The 20,296-nt window shown below is 40.8% G+C and overlaps 1 protein-coding gene across 2 annotated transcripts in view; it reads right to left on the bottom strand.

Moving 5' to 3' along the window:
- Window positions 1–9,022, bottom strand: part of slc40a1 (solute carrier family 40 member 1) — a 40,634-nt gene extending 31,612 nt beyond the window's left edge. The window contains exons 1-2 of one of the 2 annotated variants that reach the window (XM_078551898.1): window positions 8,952–9,022; window positions 3,407–3,566 (exon numbers count right to left, since the gene is read on the bottom strand). In XM_078551898.1, coding sequence (XP_078408024.1) covers window positions 3,407–3,557 — 151 coding nt within the window. In that variant the 5' untranslated portion in view covers window positions 3,558–3,566; window positions 8,952–9,022. Of the gene's footprint in view, window positions 1–3,406; window positions 3,567–8,894; window positions 8,915–8,951 lie in introns of those variants that run through there. The other variant, XM_078551899.1, reaches the window with a different exon arrangement.
- Between the last annotated feature and the right edge of the window lie 11,274 nt (window positions 9,023–20,296).

The raw sequence follows: 20,296 nt of genomic DNA, 5'->3' as shown, positions 1-20,296 counted from the left end.
TAAGGCTCCAACCAGTGAGCGCTAAGTGCAGGCAATCCGGGGGGTGGGATTTCCGGACGAGAGTCCTGATCGTGCCTGTAGCACCTGAAAAGCTCTCTGTAATAAAGTTTAGCTGTTTCTTGTTGAAACCTGTCCACTCCATTGAGTCATTACAGCAACATGGTGGGCTTCTGCTGACTCTCCCCATACTTTAATGCCCACCTTTAGAGCAAATAATGCAATGTGGAATGGAAGGTGAACATGAGCAAATATGCACAATAGCCTTCAACTCGTGTTTAGCAAATTCAAAAATAACATGAATGCTAGATCTGTTAATATACACTAAATCTTTTAGGAATTTGGGAAATGTGAACAAAAATGCACTAATTGTTTGTTAACACTAAATTGCTGCACAATAATGCACATTTAGTGCAACTGTTGACTATAGCACACAGAAGAATTTCATTCCCATGATGACTGAACTGGATCGGTGCAAAAGCCAAAATGGAGAGATAAACAGAGACAAAAAGATTTATTCATAGACTCACAAAGATGAAAAGGGAGAAGCAGAGCGGCTAATTCGAGGAGACACAACAAAAGCTGAGACAAAGACAAAAAAACTAATTTAGAAAGTTGCAAAAAGACAAATTTGAATCATAGAGATCTAAAAAAAACTGACAAAAAGACTGCACCAATAAATGACACACAGCAACCACAAGTGACACCAGAAAACAAAGAGCAGTGATACACATCAACATGTTTAGCTTCTGAGCTTCCTATCATACTTCCCCTTATATGTGCTAGCACCAGCTCTTCCTCTACCAGATACAAATTGCCAGTATTTGTGCTGGATGAAAACAAGGGTCCCTCCCTTTATTTTCAAGCTTTTTAATGTTATACAACAAGCTTTGAGTTGTTATAAAGTAAGATATTCGTATTACTGGTTCCATTCTTTTCTCGATGAGCATGAATCTTCACATCAAAGATTCCTGGATTAATATGAAAATTCCATAGGGATTTTATTGGACCAGAAAATTTGTTTCAAATGCCTTTATCAAGCATTCTAGGCAAAAACAAGCATAAAAATGTAGTTTTTTTAATAATGAATTTAAAAATTTGGAAAATACAAATTTAATATAAATAAATGTATAGTAGACATTAGTGACAAATGCAGTGAATTATAAATTGTAAATAGACATTAATAGTTCATCCCTGGGATATGTGATCTTTGATAATGTGAGTGTGAGGTAATCTACTTTGGATCTGAGAAAGAAAACAATAATGTTCCCTCAATGCTGAGAGATTAAGGGGTGATTTCCAGCAACACGTTCAGGGTCTGAAGATCCTCCAAGATGACCAAGATGGTGATCTGTGCTGAAATAGCAGATTAACTCTTAAGAACATAAGAAATTGGAACAGGAGTAGACCATTCGGCCTCTCGAGCCTGCTCCACCATTCAATAAGAACGTGGCTGATCTTCTGTGTTTCAATTTCCACATTTCCATCTACCACCGATAACCTTTGATTCCCTTGCCTAACAAGAATCTACCTACACAAAAACAGAATTACCTGGAAAAACTCAGCAGGTCTGGCAGCATCGGTGGAGAAGAAAAGAGTTGACGTTTCGAGTCCAATGACCCTTCAACAGAACAGAGGTTCTGAGTGCGCTTTTTTGCAGGCATGCGCGAAAGAGCGCTCTCTCAGCTGAGTGACTGCCCCCACCCCCACCCGCACAGGTTTCTCATAGTGCTTCCTGGCAGATGTCACACTGGGCGGGCCTTAATTGGCCCGCTCACGTAAAATGGCAGTGCGCCCCCGATCGGAGGTGCACCCGCACGCGCCTGCCTGCTCCTGAACATCCCCCCCGACAGGGGGAAAATTCTTCCCATTGTGTTCTGAGTCGGGCACCAACCATCAGGAAAGGCTCACAAAATGAAACCAGGACTTAAATGGTTAAGTTCTGAGGACAGGTTTCATAACCTTGGCTTGCGTTCTTTGAGTTTCAATGGTTGAGATGTATTCTAATTGAGGTCTTTAAAATGGTAATGATAGAAGGATAATGGTAATTTTAAATGATAAAGATTCATTAACGTAATTACAGAGAAACAATTTTCTCTGGTGGAGTAATCCAAAACGGGGTCATAAACTTGGATTTAGGCCATTTAGGACTGAACTGAGGAAACGATTTTTCACATAAAGTGTTGTGAAAACCTAGAATGCACTTAGAATCATAGAATCATAGGGCAGAATTTTAACCTTGGCAGGCGAGGTCAGTGGGGGCGGGAATCCGACTGCTGCACACGATAGGCTCCACACCGCAATTTCAGGCAGGCGGCCCAATTAAGGTCTGCCCAGCATGAAATGCGAGCGGCAGTGCTGAGCGCTACCTGTGCAGTGGAGTGCGTGCGGGCCAATTGCGAACTTCGCGCATGCGCACAAGTGAACGCTGCTCCGTGCCTCAGGGAGATGAAGAGATATATAAAAAACAATAAAGAAAATAAAAACGTAATAAAACATGCCCCCTCATGTGACTCTGTCACATGAGCAGGGACATGTTATTAATGAAAAATTAAAGTTTTTATTTTATTTTTATTTGCTTTTGGAAACCTCATCCCGCCCGTGGATGAGGTTTCCAAAAAAAGGCAAAGGCCGCGTAGCATTTTGGCCTGCCTACCAACTGTTAGGTTGGACGGGCAGCGAAAAATTTACGTTAATTAATAACTTAATGGCCTTAACAGGCCTCTTAATTATCAGCAGGCGTGCGTCGGAGCTGGCTTGCGCCCAACTGAGCCATCGCGCAACTGCGTGTTGACATCGGCTGAGCGTGCCGACGTCAACGCGCATCTTTTCACGCTCGAGCAGGGCAGGCACGCGCCCGCCCGCCGAGCGAAAATTTCTGACCATAGGATCTTTACAGTACAGGAAGGAGGCCATTTGGCCCATCGGCTCTGCACTGGATCTCTGAAAGAACATTCTACTTAGCCCCACTCCCCTGTCTTATCCCCGTAACCTTGCACATTCTTTCTTTTCAGATAACAAACCAATTCCCTTTTGAATGCCTTGATTGAGCCTGCCTCCACCACCCTCTCAGGAAGTTCGTTCTAGACTCCAACTCCCTTAAGGCTGTAGTTAGTGCATCAATTGAAATTTTCAAGACTGACATTGATAGATTCTAGTTAGATGAGGATATCAATGAATTGGTGTACTCTTCAGTCATGTTATTGAATGGCAGAGTAGGTTCAAGGGACTGAACGACCTATTCCTGTTTCTAAGGTCCCATAACCAAATACTGCAGTGTTATTTAAAATTATCCGCATTATTCTATACTTTATACAACTTGGTCCCATACAAGAAACAAAATGGATTTTGTAATAAGGTATTTATTTAAAAGGATATACCACAGAGGTAAACGTGGGTTAGGCCATACCTTTAAGCCTGGGAGTTCTGTCCACCCAGTCACCAATGATAGCTCCAAGCAATAGGACAGATCCTGCCACGACCAGTCCATAGACAGCAGTCAGAAGCAGACTGTTGCCATATAGATCCACCAAAAACACTGACACAGCAAAGTGCCACATCCTATCTCCCTGTAACAAAACACAAAGTCCATTTAGCATAAGCCAAAAATTAAAGGTGCAGTTTTAACAAGTGTTTATTCATTCAGGTTCCAGCTAAAGGTCTTCAAACTTTTTAATTAAAGTTACTTCTTAAAATTTAAATGTATTGAGGTATTAATTAGCATAGTGCACTCTCAGTTACACCAATTTGGAAATTGTCTACTGTCAAGGTGGGGAGGTGGCGGTACAGTGGTATTATCACTGGGTTAGTATTCCAAACAGCCCAGGGTAAGGGGACTTGGGCTCAAATACCATCTATAACAAATGATGAAATTTTCATACAACAAAAATCTGGAATTATTAATTATTACAAAAACCCATCTGGTTCACTAATGCCCTTTAGGGAAGGAACAGCTGTCCTTACCTGGTCTGGCCAGCGATGTGGTTGACTCTTAAATGTCCTCTGGACAAGGGCAATTAGGGAAGAGCAATAAATGCTGGCCTAGCCAGTGATGCCCATATCTCATGAACAAATGAGGGAAAAAGGTACACATTCAGAAAACAAGTTAAGCCAGCTATATCTGATACTGACACAAATTAAGGGAGGAAACCAGGGCAGGTATAATGGAAGGCTGTCTCTTCCCAAACTCAAATTAGATTGAAAGTCAAGTCTGGCAAATGTTTCATCTTCATTTTAATTTTGGGAGCAGGAAGCTCATTTATTAAAAACATAAACAGGTTTGTCCGTGGTGGTTTAACTTCTACTAACAATACTCAAGGGAGAAGAAGCCTTTAATGAGGCTTCAATGGCAGCTGTCCAATGGAGAAAGCGCCGCAGAGTAATTAATTACAATTGCCTCCAATAGTAAACTTGTCTCCGACCCCTGGTGACAGTGGAGATTGAGGTGTATAAAATTACAAGAGCCCTAGATAGAATGGATAAGGAGGATCTATTTCCCTTAGCAGAGAGGTGAATAACTGGGTGGGTGGGGGGAGCGGTAGTGGGGGCATAGGTTTAAAGATTTGGCAGAAGGATTAGAGGGGAGTTGAGGAGAGTTGTTGTCACCCAGAGGGGTGGTGAGGGTCTAGATCTCATTGTTTGAAAGGGTGGTAGAGGGAGAAACCCTAATTGCATTTTAAAATTCTTGAATATGCATTTGAAGCGCTGTAACCTAAAGGGTTACAGAGGAAGAGCTGGAAAGTGGACCTCGGTAAAATGATTCTTTTTCACTGACATGATGGGCCCGATGACCTCCTTTGTGTGGTAAATTTTCTATGTTTTGACATTTCTATGTTACAAAATGATTATGCTTTCAGGCCAACCACCTTGGCCTTCAAAATAATTGGCCTTGATCACAGTCCAGCTGACCTCTATATGCACTCGTCCTCACATCAGGGGCCATCCTTGCCAGATTCACAAAATGTTCTAACAATCTATGCATGACATCTTGCACATGAGCAATTGCTCCACTCTTGCTTAGTCTACCTTTCATTGTACATTGGCACTAACGAAATGAAATCAATTACTATACCAGATATTGTCTCACAGACACTGAGGCTCAACACAGGAGGTAGTTCTCCAAATGCCTCCATAAAGGGGCAAACATCATATGAGGCAAAAATAAAGGTCTAGCTCTCAACACCACTAGATCATACTGGCAGCCATTTTATTATTAGGATGCAGGTCAGGGGTATATTTTCCCACTGTTGTCATGTACAATCTTTCTGCAAAGTACCAGCTTAGCATAATAGGAAAATAGGAACAGAATTGGTCATTTCACCTCTTGAATCTGTTCCATCATTCAATGGGACCATGGTTAATCTGTGACCTAACTCCATATGTCCCCCCTTTGTCCCATACCCCTCAATATATTCGGTTGACAGCAATCTATTGATCTTAGATTTAAAGTTAACAATTGACCCATCATCAATTGACATTTGCAGAAAAATGTTCCAAACTTTTACCACCCTTTGCTTGTGGAAGTATTTCCTACCTTCACTCCAGAAAATGTCTGGATCTAATCTTAGGCTATGTCTCCAAGCCCTAGACTCTATAACTGTCAGAAATAGCTTCCCTCGATCTATCCCATCAGTACTCCTTAATATCCTGAAAAGGTTGATCAAATCACCCTTTAACTTTCTAAATTCTAAGGAATACATCTCTACTTTGTGTAATCGCTCCTCATAATATAACCGTTTGGAGTTCAGGTATCATTCTAATAAATCTACACTGCACTTCCTCCGAGGCCAATATATTGTTCCTAAAGTGGGATGCCTAGGACTGTTCACAGTACCCCAGCTATAACGGTAGCAAAACCAACTTTGAGGCATAAGGCTGTGAGTTCAAGACTGACTCAGAACTTAGACTGAAACTCCAGTGCAGTACTAAGGGACTGCTGTATGGTAGGAAGTGCTGCCTTTCCAATGATAGACTAAAGTAAGGTTCCATCTGATTGCTTAGGTAAATGTAAAATATCTCAAGATTAGAGAATTCAGCCAACATTGTCAAATGGATCATTAATCTTAGTGATATTTGTGGGACCCTGCTGTGTATAAATTGATTGCCATGTTTGCCTACAAAACATCAGTGACTACATTACAAAAACAACTAATTGACTGTGAAGCACTTTGTGACATCTTCAGAACATGAAAGGTGCAATATGTAAATGAAAGTCTTCCTTGTTTCCCCCAACTCTGAGCTAGGTATTTGGGGGAAAGTTGTGATTGCTTTTGAATTTGTGGAAATGTAGGGCTGTTTCAGTGCTGAAACAGCCCTACATTTCCACAAATTCAAAAGCAATCACAACTTTCTGAATAACTCTTGATTGTCAATAAGGCTAATTCAGAAAGCTTCATACAAATGTATTGTGGAACTGCTTCTCATGTATCCTAAATACGCTGAATATCTTATTTAACTCAGGTGGATATCAGGTTATCTATATCAACTCAATATGCCAATATTACATTACCACTTGAATATATCAGATACCTCATATATTCAAATAATAATGTAATTCCTTTAGTGTGTTGCCTCCTGTTCAAAACAACAAACTTTCCTGGCACAGTTTAAAATAAAATTATTTACATAACGCTTGGACAGTTGAACTTTAATGCAAATGATAGAACTATTTTTTATGCTTTCTTATTGTGTAGCGATTATAGGTATCAAGTGTAGGCAAAATATATGATTTGAATAATCTCATACATCAGGGCATTATTTTAAAATGCAGATTTTCAACAGGAGCTTATCCCAGCTGATGGCAGAGTCTGCTTTTGCTGCTTCCAGTAGTGTAGACTAGTCGGGTTTGTTTCTGGAAGTTATCCCTCACTCAAGGCATGCAACTCAGATTAATGGTGAATATTCTGCTACATTGAACTATAAATGGAGCTCAACGATTAGACCTTCGAGGAGAGGTCCATAGTGTAGGTAGGCAAGGCCATTGGAACCACTAAAGCAGACAATGTTATGGTCATAGCACTTCAAATGGCCTGCTTTATTTCTTATATAAGTCTTTTACACCACAGAAAAATATTATTGCCAGGCATTTGCAATTGCGAAACATGAGGGCCCAGTTGCAACACAGTGTGCAGATTCTTACGTAGATAACAATACATTTTATATAAACACCCAGAAGTGATTTTTTTGGGGGGCGAAGACTGAGGAGCATAAATTATTTCAATGGAATTAAAAGTTTTATTCTCACTCAGTATGGTGTGTTGCATTCTGTATAATGTGCCTATTGCGCAAAAAAGCTAATCAGTCCCAGCTACATGTCTGGAGAGGAACAAAAAAAGGAACAAAATGTGGAAAGTAGCCGCAAGATAAGAATTTAGGTAAGCTAGGGATTGTAAAACAGAATTAGACAAACACAGAAATAGAACAGCGCAGAAAAGGTGGTGGTGGTGGGGGGAAATACAAGCAAAATATAATGTAGGCTTTCAAAAAAAAACTAGAATGAAACATAACTCAAAATTCTCCAAAATAAGAGAAAGAGAAGAGAATCCAAAAAAGCTATGATAAAAGAAAAAAAAGCATTTTGATGCATAGGTGAGAAACAATCCACTGAGTCCTGAGCATGTCTGTTCCCATTATAAAATCCTTCCTGTGCCTTGCCTTTTGGGTCTGAATGTGCAATTAGGTTAGAATATGCTGGTTCCTAAGGTAAGTCTCTTTTTCTCCAGCAGAGGTAGCAAAAAAATAAAAGAACTTGCATTTTATAGGGACTTTCATGTTCTTAGGACTTCCCAAAGTGCTTCAGTCAATTAATTACTTTTGAAGTGACAGTCACTGTTGTTCTGTATGCAAATGTGGCAATCAATCCTTGCACTGTAATGTTCTAAAAACAGCTTGGAGATGTTGGTTAAGAAGGGAATGTTGGCCGGGAACCCTACACTTCTTTGTATAGTGCCGTGGGATCTTTTACATTCACCTGAATAGGCAGACAGGCTCCCATTTAACTTCTCACCCAAAAGACAACAGATCTGGTATTCCTCAGTGCTGCACTGAAGTGTCAACTTGAAATATTTACTCAAGTTCTAGAGTGCATGTTAAAACTACAGCCTACTGATTCAGAGGCAAGAATGAGCCTAGCTAATATTCTAGCCATTGCATGCTCATTGAATTAGTAAATGTTAAGATTAAGATATTAAGTAAAATATTTTTCAATCTCCTGCTCTAGGATGCTTAAAATAGTGGCTGATGTTCCTAACAATTTGCAGCAAAGTTCCTTGAAAATAAGATTGAATACTGCGTCAGTATATTCAGTTTCAGCCAAGATGACTGACATTTTCATTTCAGTGAGAGGTTGGTGAGCCCTCTCCTCCTATGAATCCTTTCCTGATCGCTCTTCAGCTTATCGCCCCAACAGCTGCCTCAGACTGTGGTTCCATAGGCCAGTATGTACTGTATTTCACCTTTTCAGTTTCGTCTTACATATTTCATGGACTTGCCTCAGAACATCAGATTTGATGAATTGAAGACCATCCACTCCATTTGGCTGATCCTGGTCTTTTGGCCCTTGTCCAGGAGCCCCCCCAATGACCTTTTTCACGTCTCTCCTGCTTTAGAGGCAAGCTTATATTCATCTACTTCCTGATGAACAGGGAATTTCTATTCATTTTCTGAATGTGCGTGGAGGCAGCTGTTTGATATGCGGCAGAGTGAAGTAATTCAGTTCTATGCTGTGAAATGTGACAAGGATGAGATTTCCTCCGGTGCCTACGTGTGGCTGCATCGTAACTGTGTTGGTGAAGAATCCCTCTGTTCACCTCTTCCAGAAACACAGTTAGCATTTCACTGGATGTACTGAACGGAGAAAATCTCAAAACCGCCACCAGAGGAACCCTTACCTAACTCACCGGTTACCATATGATGGGAGCAAAACAGAAATGAGGAAAGCTGCGATCTAAGCTTACCCACGTAGACAATCCATGGCAAAGGTAAATAAGAAACCCGGTCGTCCTGAAGTATCTCACAAAAGAGGCTGTCGTTAAAGATGAGAAAAGTACATGTTTCAAATTAGTCAATTAAAAATAAAGGGCAACTATAGGTAACCATTAAAACATATCCAATATTTTGTATGTTGGTTGAATATATTAAACATTCTCAAATAAGTTCCAAACTGCTGCATTAAAAGTTGAAGTGTAAAGCTGTCCAAATGATGTATAACCAAACCACTTACCGCAGCAGTTCTTCTTATTAGACGTGGTTTCAGTCTTCTCCATATTTAAAGGTAGTTATTGTTATCTTTGGCAGTTTATTTTCAGTCCGATTCTAGCTCTAATTATACTTTTTAAAATAATAATCTGATTTAGAAAAGCACCCTAAATAAAACAGTTTCTGAAATGGAAAGCTTCGCTAATTGTTTTGTTATTCGGTTTTCCAGACTTAGCTAGCACTGTAGCTGAAGTCGGAAAAGAGTTGTCGCTAAAATGTAATGTTAGGTCTAAAACCTAACACCCATGAGACCAGCCGCACGGTCCGGGTCCCAAATTCGAACAGTCCACATCATTTGGAAGTTTTGAAGGCTCTGTTCAAAGGTACTTCCTGAGGAGAGAGCCCGGCCCCGTGACGTGTATCTAGATAGAAAAGCCTTGCCAACTGATAACTGAAGCTATGCACACCCCGCGCTGGAGCCCCAGCGCTTCGCTGAACAAAATGTACACTCACTGGAACAGATCGCTTCCGCTCTCAGCCTTCTGGCTGCACCAGAGAGGACCCTACCTTTCCTGTTCTTTCAGTTGCATTTTCACTCTGCAATATTAAGTGCTGCAAGAAAAAGACCCAGGAATGTACATGATCAATAACTTCGATACTTATTCACGATACCATAGGTGTAATAAATAAATCGATAGCTTATAGGAAGGATATATAAGATATAAGTTATCTACTCTAATATATGCAGATATATAGTAACCTATACTTTTACTAGCATAACCAAATGTAGCAAAATTATAAAATCAGAAATAGGAAACTAAAAACTGAAAATCCACCAAAGCTGGTCAGTATTTGAAAGATAAAGTAGGGTAAATGCTTCAAGTGTGTTACACCAAAAGTTAAACCTCCTGCTGTGAATTCCTAACATCTTCCTCGGTGCAGCAAATGCTTTGGATTATGAGCACCATCTAGTCAAGCAGAATATGACGTTATTGGCTCCAGATAAACTGAACTGACGTCTTTTTTTCACATTTCACTAATATTTGTTAAATCTACTACATGTTGAGAAAGTGTTTCCATCGTGCTTATGAGCTTTCAACAAGTCAGTGAAATACTTAAGTTAAGCCTTGGAATTTAAACATTGGGGTAGATTTTCAACATAATGGGCAAAAGAATTCAGCATTTCTAATAGGCACTCCAGGTACGTGGACCATTAAAGAGGAAAATTTATCCCATTATAGCTCAATATTGGTGGGGTTACTTAAGGTGCTTGGGAGAATTTTCAACCGACGAAAGGTCATCATTCCTGAATCATTAACTCTGTCTCTTTCTCCACAGCTGCAGCCTGACCTGCTGAGTATTTCCAACAGTTTCTGGTTTTATTTCAGATTTCCAGCATCCATAGTAATTTGCTTTTGTATATATTTATAGTTCCTTTCAGGGCCGTTCCAAAGTGTGCAAACTATTTATTTTGATAGACAAATGCTGTGGCTTCTAACCTAGGATATTTGGGAAAAGAGAAATGCACAAATATAAGCAACAATTTGTGAAATAGAACTGCCAGAAGGAGTTTGACCACAAGAAATTCTGTGAGGCAACCTAGCTGCATAAGATTGTTCATTTAGTGTCAAACAGGAAGGGCCGTAGGATGTCGGTACTATCAAAATTTCAGGACTACTTTGCTGCTTTTAAATTAAGGCAGTATAGAGTGAAAGGGAGCACAGCAGCACTGGAGAGGATCGTAGGGATTCAATGCCCTCATCCCTATTTGAGAAGGCCACCCTGGACATTATTAGGCAAGACAATATTGTGGAAGTTGATCGAGGAGTGTGACACCAAAGACCTTCTTCAAGATCAGGGTTAATACTAATGCTATTCTTTCATGTCTCGTGCTATTTTGACTGACTGACATCTCAGGAAAATCATCAAATGTAATATGCAAGTACTGGTAGAAGGTACTTCTTGGAGGTAGTATTTAACATACATTCCTTTTCTGTGTTTGTAGGAGCAGAAAAATATAAAAGAGTACAGTCAAGGTCCATTAGCAAACCAGTTTCAGCATACATGTCAACTTTCCATGTTTGACACAGACTGACAGCACAACTTGGACACCATCTACGTGTCTGTACTTGCAGATAAAAATAACTGCAGGTCAAACTGCTCTCCTCAATGTGCTGCTCATGGTTTTTTTCGTCACATGCCCCTCCCTCTCCAAAGTGCAGGCCCCGAGCACTTAGCTACTAACACTGCTGACACTACTGCTGAAAGTGATTGAATGTAGCTGCACCCTGTTGGTGGATTTCTTGCAAGATAATGGTTTCCCACCCATTAGTGTGCTACGGAGTTAATCACTTACTGCAGCAGTGATTATAGGAGGAAGGAAACTATGTTTGAGTCTTCTTTGCTTTAAGACCAGGGGAATGGAAGAGATTAGAGGCAAGAGGCACACTTTGTAAGAGGGAAGAGAGAAAAAAGCTGAGAGCAGTACTTTGGAGGAAAACAGGGAAGATCATGCCAGTTTTAACTAAGGGAGGAGGAAGGACAGTACAATGATTGATTGACTGGGAGAAAGGAAAGTGTCAAGTTAACTGGGGAAGGAACTACAGTGGGTGGGAGGAGCAGAAGAATGCCAGCATTATGTGGGAGGGTTGTATCTGTATCTGTATGATTAATATAATTTGCCAGTGAACTAATAGTTACTATTCCTATGACGATTAGCATGAAGAGGCATAATTTCATGCTGCCTTCCAGAAGCAAGAGATACTTTTGATTTTGAATTTTGTCAGAAGCAAGTAAAACAATTGGAATTACAATTTCATAATTTGTGGACAAGATCAAATTAGGGGTTGGGGTGTAATTATCACAGTAGATGACTGTGATAAAATACAAGAAGGTTAAACTTGTGGGACGTGCATGACATTGGCAAATAAACTTCAGTGCAGATAAGTCTGAGGTTGTACATTTTGGTACGAAGAGTAAGAAGGCTCCTGGAATTCCTTCCTTAACAGCACTGTGGATGTACCTGCACCACATAGACTCCAGCCGTTCAAGAAGGCAGCTCACCGCCACCTTCTCAACAGCAATTAGAGATGGGCAATAAATGCTGGCCTAGACAGCGACACCCACATCCCATGAATGAATTTTTTTAAAAACCCCATTGGACAATAAGTGTCTAAATGGAATAAAGAAGCAGAAGGACCTGGGGGTATAAATCATTACAAGTAGCAACACAGGTTAGTAAGGCCATAAAAATAGCAAATATAACTGGGGTTCATTGCTAGAGAGATAGAATTGAAAAGCAGTGAAGTTATGTTAAACTTATATTGAAACTTGTTTAGACCGCACTTGGAATACTCAGCACAGGTCTGACCTCTATACTATGAAAAAGGTATAGAGACACTGAAGAAGGTGAAAAAGCAATTTAAAAGGAGGTTCCCAGGACTGAGAGGAAAGGCTGAAGAGGTTGGACTCTTTTTCCTAGAAAGAGAAGGCTGAGGGAAAACCTGATAGAGATCTTTACAATTATGAAAGAGTTTGGTAGGGTAGGCGTTAAAAAGCTACTTCCATTTGCAAGGGTGACCAGAACCAGCAGCCATAAGAGAGTCATTAATAAATCGAATAGAGAATGCAAGAGAAACTTGTTTACCCAGAGAATGGTTAAAATGAGGAACTCATTACTCAAAGGGTAGTGGCGGCAACTAGCATTGATGTATTTAAGGGAAGTTAGATAAACAAAATTTTCCCCCCATTGGGGGGAAGTGCAGGAGTGGGCGCGGGCGGGCGTGCCTCCGATTGGTGCCTCCGATCAGCGCCCCCAATTGGGGGCGCACCGCCATTTTACTTGGGTGGGCCAATTAAGGCCCACCCAGTGTGACGTCCGCCAGGAAGCGCTATGCGCTCCCTGTGCAGGCTGGGGAGTGGGGGGGGGGGGTTCCCTCAGCCAGGAGTGTGCTCTTTCACACATGTGTTAACTGTGTTACTCTCCGCAGATGCTGTCAGGCCTGCTAAGTTTTTCCAGCTATTTTTGTTTTTGTTTCAGATTTCTAGCATCTGCAGTATTTTGCTTTTATCTTAAGGTTTTTTAATATTCCAGTTTCTACAATTGCTGCAATTCAGCATTACTGCTGATTCATTTTCTGGAACTGCAGTTAATTTATAATGCTGCAACATCATCATGTATCAGATACTTTGGACTATTAATGAATTTAATGTTATGTTGTTTAGGTTTTAATGATACCACAGTTCCTGAATATGAATGAGAACACTGCAATTAAATGCAGATTTATAATCCAAATTTTCCATTCCACGTAACCTGCCCATTGTACAATGAATGAGTTACATTTGGATAAATTTAGAACTCAGTATCAATTCCTTCTAAATAGAGGAGCAATTATTTGTCCTCTATTCCATGAGGCATTTAACCTACGAAGCTATCTGCTATTATAATAATAATTAAGACGGAAAAAATAATTTGCATTTGTGTAACACCTTTTATCACCTCAGGGCATTCCAAAGTGCATGAAAACCAACCAAATATCTTTAAAGTGTATTTAAAGTTGTAGGGGAATGTGATAGCCAATTTTTGCACAGCAAGGTCCTAAAATTGCAATGAAGTAATGGCCAGATAGTTTGCTTTGGTGATTTTGGTTGAGGGATACATACCAGCAAGCACCCTGGGAGAATTCTCCTGCTCTTCTTAGAATAATATCATGGGGCCTTTTACATTCACCTGAGAGGGAACACAGGATCTTAGTTTAACATCTCATCTTGAAAATGGCACTTCTGACAGTTCAACGGTCGCTCAGTACTGCACCGAAATGTCAGACTAGAATATATGCTTTAGGTTCTGGAGTGTGCCATGAATTCTTGAACTTCTGACTCAATGGAAAGAGCGCAACACTCAGTAAAAGCTGACACTATTAAAACAACTACATGTATAGAAAATAGTTATTAATATTTACACAAAATTCATATCTATCAGGACAGCTAATATAATACATTTTTAATCAAACTTATCTTACGTATAATGTGACCTCATCCAGTCAGTCCATTCATCATGCATCTTAGAATTCAAATATCTACAAAAAAAATTAATGTATCAACCAATGGAATATTTCTTTTGCCATCAGTTAAAATCACACAAAAAATAAATAGTAGCAACATTCCTTTCATACCAGGCTCTGTGAAAGAACATGATTCACAGTTAATATGATGAATTCAGAATCCCTGCCCATATTGAGAATTTGCATGTGGACTTCCCATTATAATGAAAAATCATGGAGACACAGTCGCAAAATCCTAATATACACTAATGCAAAAGTAAATTACCATGGATGCTGGAAATCTGAAATAAAAGCAGAAAATACTGGAAATATTCAGCAGATCAGGTGGCATCTGTGGAGAGACAAACAGAGTTAATGTTTCAGGTTGGTGACATTAACAGAAGTTCTGATGGCCACAAGTGGGACAGGTCTTGCTCCATTTTAACTACCCATCCCTGCTGGACTATGCTAGGCAGATTGGGTAGGGAGTTAAAATTCCTCCCATGATACAACCTAAAATTTTCCTATCGAAAAATAACTCATATTAATTATTGTATTCTCCCTTCACCGTTTCCATTTTGTAAGTTACATACTCAAGACTCCATCCCTTCAATAAATTCCAATTCCCTGTAATACAATTCACATCATCTCATGTCACTTCATTTGACCAGGTAGAGTTAGGTCCACCAATGATTTTTGTTTGAAAGAATAAACTGAACCAGCTGTTCAGTGAATTCCACCTTTGAGTTTCCTCCTTTCCATATGTTTCTGAATCAATACAAGGCTTATATATTGTTTTATTTTCAGAACATAGGAACAACAGTCGGCCACATAAGCTCCTCAAGTCTCGTCCGCCAGTTAATTAGAGCATAGCTATTTCATTGCACTAACTCGATCAGATTGCCCCTCAATATTCTATACTCAAGGAAGTACAGGCCATTTTTATGTAATCTGTCCTCATAATTTAACTCTCTAAGTCCTGGCATTATTCTGGTAAATCTCTGCTGGTCCCCTCCATGAGGTGCTGTGCCCAACGCTGAATGGTGTATTCCAGATGGTGTATGACCAAGGCTCCATATATTTGAAGTTTTTACAGCATTTATAAGATCAAAAATATAATGACAGTGCTGGGGAGGTGGGGAGTGGGGAGCCATTTTTTGCAAGAGGATGAAAACAGATGCTAAATGGGTGATGTGCTAGTAAGACCAGCATTTTGTGAAAGTCTGGATTTAACACAAAATTTTGACCCTCATTGCTGATTGCCATAATTTGAACTTGCCTGGAGTTGCTAAAAATTCTTTCGAGTTATCAACAGTCACAGATTGCAACTCTTTTGAGTACAATCACAGTTCTTGGTTTCCGGGAGTGGGACACGAACCCACAACCCTCTGATTCAAAGGCGAGGGTGCTATGAACTGAGCTACAGCTGACACCTTGACCTCCCTGGAGTTGCTAAACTAGAACCCTACAGGTTTAGTACTCAAGTGCCAATTAGACCCAAATTTCATGGAGCAGTATAAATGGCTTTCTCACAATCATTTCCACTAAAGGTATGGAATAGCCTGGCTTGTACACAATGACACATTGTAGGATGACTGAGGGAGAGTGTGCAGATGTTCTCAGGTGCAGCACTTACTCCCTGATGGAGGATGTCCAAAGGGAAAGGGGGACCTGTGCATGCAGTGGGGAAAGATGTCACCTCAACCTTCTCACCCTCCTCTCCCTAACCCCTACAGCAGTTGGTGCTGCGCTGCATGGCCTCATGTCCTCCTCCATTCCTCATCCAGACTTAGGAGACCCTAGCAAACTGCCCATGAACAAGCAATCCCTTTCTCCTGATGATTCCTATAAGGTGGCCAATAAGTTGGAGTTGCACAGCACTTGCTCTTTTCAGGTGAAATACTCAGAGAATGTCTGGAATAATTGTTGCCCGAGTGTTGGTGAAGTCTTGGCAAAATGCTCCACAAAATCTCCCCGAGGTGCTTCAGAGGTCCTCTTCACAGTTCCAGCAACAATGAACATGTAGTGGTGAGATCCTGTTAATTAGCATTTGACATCAACATCAATACCATGTTTACTCCCAAACAGCTAGTATTGTTAGGAAAGGGCTATAGCTGAAGCATTAACCACCAAAAAGTTGTGCTCTTTAATGAGCACTTTCAGGCATGTTAAGTGTCAATCAGCTGTTCAGTGAACCTGGCAGTAGCCGTTCCTAGTGCTGGCTTCAACTCCTTTACCAAGACAACATCTTGAGCTAAAGGTGGGCTCAACCAGTTGTTTTAGCTAATACCCCAAATTGGACACCACGAAAGCTTTTTTAGCTTCTAAAATATTTGGTGAAAATCACCTTCTGAATGTAGTGCAATTATTTTCTTTTTACCATCTTCAAACTACAAGATTTGGGAGGAGAATAAACACCATATCAAATAACAGTGTTAACGTGCTGACCTTTAGAAATCTGCTGTAGCAGGACAGAAATGGAAGTGATTTAAGAAGTCACTTCCTCGAGTAGTCAATTCCCTAGTAACTAAATTAAATTTCCAGCTTCTTACAGCTTTTGAACATAAAGATAATGCTAGTTAAATACAATACAGTATAAAACACTGAGAAAGGAACAGAAAACAATGTCAACATGAGATGATTCAGCAATAACTTAGAGAAGTGAATCTAAGATAGATTACCTCATTGGCAGTGCCTGAAAAATCATATGATAGATTCATGGGAAAAGGTTACGTTGCTCCTCTAAATTTAAATAAACTTATTGTTTGCGGACAAAAATTATATTAAATCTCATTAGCGAATCTGGAGTTAAATTAGGAGATGAATTTACTCTTGCATCTACAGATAGTTATAACAAATGTGGCTTAGAAAGCCAATACAAAATGGAAGGGAGAAAACCATTGTATTGTGGTGCACACAAAGAACAATGAAAATATATTTTTGTGTTTCCAGCTGTGTTAATACTGGACAAGTCATATCCCAGAATGAAACCTGGCTTGGCAGATCCTAACTCTGTTTTTTGTTTTCAGAAACCATGGAGGTCAATTACTGAACACATTCACAAGAGTCAGGCAGTATACCTTTAACACAATGAATAAAACATTTATTAACCAAGAAAAAATGAACTATATTACACTAGACAAAAAGGTTGGAAAGATTTCAATACAGATACAAGAAAATGATTCAAATTCACACTATTCCTTTTATCCCAACAACCCCTATAGACACAAAATCCCAGTGAAGATTTACCACTCTCAACACCAAGGTTTATTGCTTGGGTTAGCTCAGCTTCAAGCAGTTTTCTTCTGGCAGACTTCTGAGCAGTCACTAAATGCTTTTCTTCAGCTGGTATCTCTCCCTGAGATACCCAAATACCACAATCTAAACTCACTATTACTTCAACTTCAGAGCAAACACATGAGTTCACTAAACTCAGTTCCCCAGCACACTTGCAGGATTTCTTGTTAGAGAGATTAGACTTTCTGCCTGCATTCTCTGGCATATACATACTAGCTGACCACCCTTCTGTGTTTCCCTGTCTCTCATTGAACTCCTGTCGCCAGACAATGGCACAGTTTTTTAATACTTTTTTTTAACTTCACTGAACTACTATCCCCTTGGTAACTCATCTCTTCACTTCAGGAGTTGTAAAACCTCATTAAGATAGCATGTATACAAACAGGGCCCCAGACTTCCCAGCACCCAGCTCACAAAAGCCTCTAAATTAAACTAAAAACCAGGTTTCACCTTTCTTAACACCTAAATACAAAATCTAAATTAAGCTTACATTGGTCCTAACAATAGGGAGTGATTTTAACCACACTCACCTGATGAAAAATATATCTAGGGAACAGTTTAAACGCCCCTGGTTACTTTCGCAACAGAAAGCCACCCAAATTCTACCAAGAATGATCTTTACTCGACTCCTGGATGGTACCTAGAGTTGTATCATCTGGCCAGCTTTAACCCTAATATAATTAGGTTTACTCTTATTGGTCATTCTGAAGCTGTAGTCAATTTGTGCTTGGATTTTAAGAGGGCTAGCTTTACAAAAATGGCTGATGACCCAGCTAAAGTTGAGTGGGCATCTCTATAACCAATCACGTACTGAGCAAAAATGAATGCTATTTCAATCCATTCTCAAACAGAATGAAGTCATGTATGTCCCAATGGATAAAAGAAAAGCATATGACAAAACCAAACCATTATGGTTGGCAAGGAATGTGCAGGGACACAAAAGATTGAAACAGAAGGCATTCTATACACTTAAGGGGCTGAACCTTCCTCTGGGTTCAGGAAAACCCGACCTGCATACTTTCAAGGCTCTCAAGCTGCACACTTGACCCATGTGTGTGACTTTACAGACCATTTTTGCCTTTTCACACCAGGGTTGAATCTGTAGTGCAGTTGCAAGGCATGCTGGAATGCATGAGGAGTGTGAGTATGGAGGCGGCTGGTTAGAAGGCCCACCTCAATTCTCCAACATAGTATCCCAGCTCCCCCTAAACCTCGCCCCTCACCCTCCACCCCCATGCCAGTCCATGCCCTCTCAGATCACCCACACTAACCCATTCCACCTTTTTCACCCATGCATCTTCCATGTGCCCTCAGATCACCAAGGTCACTCCATGCCTTTGTCCATCAGGGATTTGGCATAACAGGTGCTGCACATAGCAGTCTTGTCCAATAGAGTGTTCAAAGTGTAAAGGAAATTTAACAATCAAGATTAAAATTATATTTCTAGGACTGATGATGCAATCCAGGCCTCCCAGTGCTCACCATTCATGGAAGGCTTCAAGCATACCAGCAGACAGCTGTGGTTGTTGGGTTAAGAGGTTCATGTTTGAAATGTGTATCTCTGTAAATAAATATTTATAAAAATGTGTAAAGGTTGGCTCCAGTTCTATCTTTCATCACCTGACTTTCTGGATTATAACACACAGCAGTGACACTATCATTCTGGACACCCGTCCTGGTGCGTACTATTCTGTACAGTCACCAAAATCACATCTTCAGCAGCCCAATTGCCTGCCCACTGACAACTCATGTGTTCAAGTGGCTTCTGTTGTACCTTTCCTGGGCTTCAGTCGTAGGATTTCTCACTGGTGTCACCTGCCACATGCAGAGAGAGTAGCCCATGTTTCTAAGGAGCCATACACAGACTCTGTAGGTCTGAATGTCTAGGTGACTAGACTGGCATTGGATGAACACATCATGGCAGCTTCCTAGGAATCTTGCGCACACATGAATAATAATCTTTCAGTGGTTGCATAGCAGATGAAGAATAATAAGGTAAAATTTCTTTTGGTTGGTGAATACACCTGGATTATCTCAGGGCACCTTGATTGTCGCATGTATGCAGTCTAAGGCTCTTTGTATCTGTGCAATTCTAGACATTGCAGAAAATATGAGGGTCCTCTCATTCTGACTGATCTCATTAGAAGCATTGTAGATGTAAGTGGCAAACATGGCACCCATCATCTGGGAGCAGACTGTGAGATTCCACAGTTGTCCCCAGCAGATCGCTGGAAGGAGTTGGAAGTGAAGAAATTCAATAAATTGACTGCCACTGGCAATCCATGACCATTCTTAGAAGGAGGCCTGCTTCCAGGGGACGGCAAATGTCAGCAATGAACAGACATGAGAATACGAGCCTCCTGAGGCTCATCCTCTGCCTGAATACCATGTGCTGGTGGTATCACCCCCCATAAGGTGGATCTCTGTGTCCAGCTCCTCTGTCCTGTGGAATGGCAGCTGCTACTGCTCCTGCTGCTGTCGGTGTAGCCGGTGCTGCTCCTGCTGCTGTTGGTGTAGCCGGTGCTGCTCCTGCTGCTGTTGGTGTAGCTGGTGCTGCTCCTGCTGCTATTGGTGTAGCCGGTGCTGCTCCTGCTGCTGTTGGTGTAGCTGGTGCTGCTCCTGCTGCTATTGGTGCAGCTGGTGCTGCTCCTGTTGCTGTTGGTGTAGCCGGTGTTGCTCCTGCTGCTGTTGGTGTAGCCGGTGCTGCTCCTGCTGCTGTTGGTGTAGCCGGTGCTGCTCCTGCTGCTGCTGGCGTAGCCGGTGCT

This window comes from Cetorhinus maximus, chromosome 11 (assembly GCF_964194155.1).
Source record: "Cetorhinus maximus chromosome 11, sCetMax3.hap1.1, whole genome shotgun sequence".
Taxonomy (NCBI): domain Eukaryota; kingdom Metazoa; phylum Chordata; class Chondrichthyes; order Lamniformes; family Cetorhinidae; genus Cetorhinus; species Cetorhinus maximus.
This window is presented reverse-complemented; position numbering and strand designations above follow the sequence as displayed.